This window comes from Solanum stenotomum, unplaced genomic scaffold, assembly GCF_019186545.1.
Source record: "Solanum stenotomum isolate F172 unplaced genomic scaffold, ASM1918654v1 scaffold32770, whole genome shotgun sequence".
NCBI classification, from domain to species: Eukaryota; Viridiplantae; Streptophyta; class Magnoliopsida; order Solanales; family Solanaceae; genus Solanum; species Solanum stenotomum.
The window spans coordinates 74179-79791 of record NW_026032122.1 but is presented as its reverse complement, the minus strand read 5'-3'; the positions used below and the strand labels follow the sequence as shown (position 1 = coordinate 79791).

Below are 5613 nucleotides of genomic sequence, written 5' to 3'. Positions count from 1 at the left end.
GTTAATTTTAGAAAGCACGACAAAAAAAATGGATCGGGGAGTAATATACTAAAGAAAATGTTCACGTATAGTTTATAATTGAAGTAAGAAAGATAGTACAAATAGTAAAACACAACATTATAAAGAAATTGACATATGACAAAATTTACTAGGCCCACAATCCCAACTACTTCTATTTATAGTTTGTCAATACTTGTAGAAGCACAAACAAAAAAGCTTTAGAAAGAAAAAAAACAAGATATTTGTTGTAAAATTAGGCGAATGGCCATGTGAATTGCATTGTAGTATGCTTGATGACCAAGTATTATTATCACTACTATAGCAAACAAAAATATTTGCCCAAGTTTGAAGGTTTATATATAGCCTTTTTTTTTTTATTATTGAAAAGGCTGATATAAAGAAAGTGAAAAAAAAAGTACAATGATAATACACTTGCTCCTATTTTTATTTTATAACATATTATTAATACAAGTTTTTTTTTTTCATTTTGAGAAATATACTTTGAAAGTATCAAAGGTATGAATTTTTTTTCTTAGATAATGACAATTTATTTTAACTTGAATTTTTTTATCTCTGAATATATCGGTAAAACCTACCTGTTTTGGATATTCGATATCGAAGTTCACCTTGATGCGATTGATATGACAGGTACTATCAAAAATAAAAATTAGATATCAAATCAAGACTATATCAAGACAATGATAATTTTTCGTCATTATCTTAATGAGGGCTTTAAGTGAAACGTCTCATTATTAAAGATTTTGTTTGTTGTGGGATGATTTAAAAGATAAATATAACCATCTTAATATGATTGTTCTTTTACATGCAAGTTATGACTAAAGTCATTTGAGGTTATGACAATATATAGATGATATTCCTAGAAATATAAATAACAATCAATTTTGAATAAGCACTTCAGGGGTGATAGGACTCCCTTAAAATTAAAGTGTATAGTTAAAAATTCAGATATAGATTAGGGGAATTTTTAGCCATTTTCTCTAGTATTTTAATGTAAATCAACTTAGAAGACAACCTTTATTTCATTGATAAAGAGGAATCATCAACTACAAGGACACTAATTATTTATATTGCATCCCTCTCTCTCTCACACACACACATACATATATAAATTATATTACATCCTCTCTCACACACACATATATAAATTATATTACATCCTCTCTCACACACACATATATATCTTGAAAATAAAGAAGCTTACACATTATAAAGGGTAACAGGATATCCATTTGTTGGGACAGGAACTAAGAAAAAAGGGCATAATATTTTTTCTGAAGGTACCTTAGCTTCCCACCTAAATCTTTTGAGTACATGATGAAGGAAAACAAGAATCATTATTCTTGCAAACTCTTTTCCAGGACACATTTTTTGTCCTCCACCAAATGGAATTGATGTGTAAGGAACTAATCCATTCCCATCAAATCTAGAAGGATCAAATTTTGTTGGATTTGGGAAGTATTCACCATTCTTTTGTGTAGCTCCAACACTTAAATATATCTGCAAAATTCAAACTTTAGTATATTATGTTCAAAATCATATATGACTAAGATTCTCGAATGCGGAAAAGGATCCAATGAATTCAAAAGAATTGAACGAGAAGTCGTATGAGGTGAAAATCTCATGTACGGTTTTGTAGAATAGAAGTGGGTGATTTATCTGTCATCTTTTCCACTATCACCCCAAAAAAACAAACGTTGTCTTACATAAAGTTGCTTGAATACAATTAACCNTGATGAAGGAAAACAAGAATCATTATTCTTGCAAACTCTTTTCCAGGACACATTTTTTGTCCTCCACCAAATGGAATTGATGTGTAAGGAACTAATCCATTCCCATCAAATCTAGAAGGATCAAATTTTGTTGGATTTGGGAAGTATTCACCATTCTTTTGTGTAGCTCCAACACTTAAATATATCTGCAAAATTAAAACTTTAGTATATTATGTTTAAAATCATGTATGACTAAGATTCTCGAATGTCGGAAAAGGATTCAATGAATTCGAAAGAATTGAACGAGAAGCCGTATGAGGTGAAAATCTCATATAAGGTTCTAAAGAGTGGCAGTAAGGGTGACTTAGTTGTCATCTTTTTCCACTATCACCCAAAAAAAAAACTCTGTCTTACGTAAAATTGACAGAGTACAATTAACCTCTTATTTATTATTTAGAAATAATTAATGCTATAGATTATGTTGTAAAAAAATACTTACACAATCATGTTACTTATTGTCTATTGACAAACCTAAAAAACATATAGTTAACATGTTATAGTATTTTAAACTTTAAGTAAATCTCTATGATAAGTATTGCAAGTTGAAATCTTCTCCTTATTCTCCAAGTATAAATCTTAATATTTTACTATTATTTTTAAGTGATTAATAATCTATGATGCTTATATCCTCATGTTATAAACTAATTATTTTAAATAAATTAGATATCATGGCCAATATCCATCTAATTATTTAATTTCATACATTTTAAATTAAAAAGGTTAAAGTTTTACCTTCCATCCTTTTGGTATGAGGAAGCCATCATAAGTGATGTCCTCTATGACTTCTCTAAAAGTACCTTGCAGAATTGGTGTATCTCTTAATACTTCATTCACAAAATTCCAAGTTTTCTTCATCTTTTGAATGTCATTCCAACATAGCACTTCCCTTGGCATCATATTCCTTGAAATCTCATTTTGCTCTGTCATTTAAAAAAAAATTATATTACACATTTTTAATACCAAAAAATTTAAACTATCAGATCATCAAAAAGATAAGTATAAGTAATTCTTCATAAATAGTAAGATTTTCAATCTTGAGAAATAAGGGAGGTTTTATGCTATGACAAGTAAAATTAACATGATATCAAAAAATTCTTTATATTGTGTAATATTTTTTTGAATGTTAAAATTAAGTTGACTTATAATAACAAAAAACTCTATATAACAAACATGATATGATAAATAGAAAAATGAAATAGCCGATGAATTAAATAATAATATGGAAATTATTTACATTATCGATATATATAATCTTAGTCTTTACATCAACTACCTTTCAAATCCTAGTTGAGAAGAGGGAAGGTAGATTGTGGTAGAATTGGTCAACCAAACTTATTATTTTTTAGTTTATAAGCATGCACTTTTTAGTTTGTTTAAGATATTTAATAGTATTTTAGTCATTTTTCTATTTCTATTCTATTTCAACTATATTATAAAAGGGAGTTTAGGCCCAAGTATAATATATAATATTCAAGATTGGGACTTTCTTGAATATTATATATTATATTTATTACATAGTAGAACTTGGGCATAAACTCCCTTTTAAAATAATATATATATATATATGTCACAAATGGAAAAGTCCCAATCAAGGAAGCAACATAGAGTATATCATTTACAAATGACTTAAAAAGCATTAAAAATTACAATAATTATCAATTTAAAATATTTAAAAGCTATATAATAAAATAGGTTGACTCTCAGAATTGTATCAGGATCACATATATTGGGACAGAAAAAATAACACATATCATTTTAAAATTACCAAAAAAGTATTATAAATAATAATAATCAACAACTTAAAATATAGATATTTTAAAAGGGTTAATTTTGTAATTTATTCCATATCACATAAATTAGGATAATGTGACCAGTAATGTACGTTATTTCAAAGTTACATAAAAATATTATAATTCACAATAATTAATAACTTAAATTTTTTTTAAAAAACATATGAAAATTTGGATGACTCACCAAATTTCATTTGTGTCACATAAATTGAGACAACAAAAATAACATATATTGGGTCCATTTTAATTTATTTGTCTTATTTTTTTTTGTTTTTTTATATTTAAAAATTGCGTAAAAATACTATAAATCATGATAATTGACGACATAAAATATGTTTTGAAAAAAATACAAAAAATTCCACTGATTCTTGAAGTGAATCTATCGTAAAAATACTATAAATCATGGTAATTGACAACATAAAATATTTCAAAAATGTTGCATGTGGGTAGTCTTATTATGCCTTAAATAGCGTCAAAGAAAGTACAGGTTTGTGATAAAAAAAAACTTATTCCTTTATCCACGCAAACAATCGCTTCAAAAACTCGGTTATTAGCCCCAAAACATACCATTTATATTACTGGGCCCGTGCATAGCACGGGCAACATTATCTAGTATATTTTATAATTAAAAAAAACAACTTATCAACCATTCATAAGACGATGGACACACGTGGACGTGGTGTCAACATATGGATTTATGGCATGTTAATTGCATGGCATGCATGAATTGTCAACACTCTATAATAAATAAATTTCAGACTCCTATTTTTATTTTTATTTTGCGTTTCTAATTTCCTACTAAGGATAGAATTCATTGCCCCTTTTTGTTAAATCTATCGCCTTCGCATAGTCAGAGATGAGTCATGTCTTGTCTAATCATCTCGTTCAATTCTTTTTTCGGTCTATGTCTACCTTCCTTTATACATACCATTGTCAACCACTTGCATATTAATCACACTAGGCTATATGTGTTCCTCCTCTTTACATTATCGAACCATCTCAATCTGGCTTTCTGCATTTTTTCAATCACAAAGGCTTCTTCCACATTATCATGTATATCTTCATTCATAATCTTGTCTCTCATATGCACACACATCCATCTAAGCATATTTATTTCTGCTAATTTCGTGATATGAACTTGTGGGTTCTTTATTGACTAAGACTATGTCGCATACAACATAGTAATTGATCTAACATGCAACACGAATTACTTTTAAGTCTTGATTATATATTTTTATTACATAGGACACTAGATGCAAGTCTCCGACCATTTCATTCACCCCTTCAATATGATGTGTGACATCATCGTCAATCTTTCTATTTCCTTGGATTATTGATTCAAGGTACTTGAAGTTTTTTCTCGTGGAGATGACTTGTGTAACAATTCTCATGTGATGCATCACTGAACTTGCACTACATACATCTACTCTATTTTAGTCCTTCTCAAGTTGAAATTTTTATACCTTAAGATTTGTCTTTCCTTCTCATTGTTGTCACTCCATTCTTGTTTCATCCTACATATTCTTAATAATAGATACAACTCTAATCGCCAAATATCTTCATGTTTTTAGTTTTCTTATTTTTGGTTAGGTTAAATGTTTTCCAAATCAATTCATTTTTCTCAAATTTAAGGAAAATGACTTCCCTTCAAAACTTAAGGAAAACATTTTCCAAAACTCTCTTCCAACTTCAAGTTATAATTTTTTTTTTTTGAAAATTTTTTGTCCCTAACCTCAAACCAGCCCCCCTCCCAACCACCCCCCAAAAAATAATTATTTTAAAGCTTGTTTTTAAATTCAATTTTTTTACCCCACCCTCACCCTCACCCCTACCCCCACCCCCTCCCAAAAAAATATTAAAAGTTGTTTTTAAAAGATATTTCTAATTTCAATTTTTTATTTTTTACCCTCTACCCCCTACCCTCTCCCCATCAGCCCCACCCCCTTCAAAAAGAAAAAAAATTAAGTTTGTTTTTTAAAAATATTTTCAACTTCAAATTTTTATTTTTTCATCCCGATCCTCGACCACCCATC

At 28.5% G+C, this 5613-nt stretch overlaps 1 protein-coding gene across 1 annotated transcript in view; it reads right to left on the bottom strand.

The window, feature by feature from the left end:
* Window positions 1-1218: 1218 nt before the first annotated feature.
* LOC125852191 (beta-amyrin 28-monooxygenase-like) overlaps window positions 1219-5613 on the bottom strand; it is a 6369-nt gene continuing 1974 nt past the window's right edge. The window contains exons 2-3 of the mRNA XM_049531913.1: window positions 2523-2710; window positions 1219-1518 (exon numbers count right to left, since the gene is read on the bottom strand). Of these exons, the coding sequence (XP_049387870.1) occupies window positions 1219-1518; window positions 2523-2710 (488 nt within the window). The remainder of the gene's footprint in view (window positions 1519-2522; window positions 2711-5613) is intronic.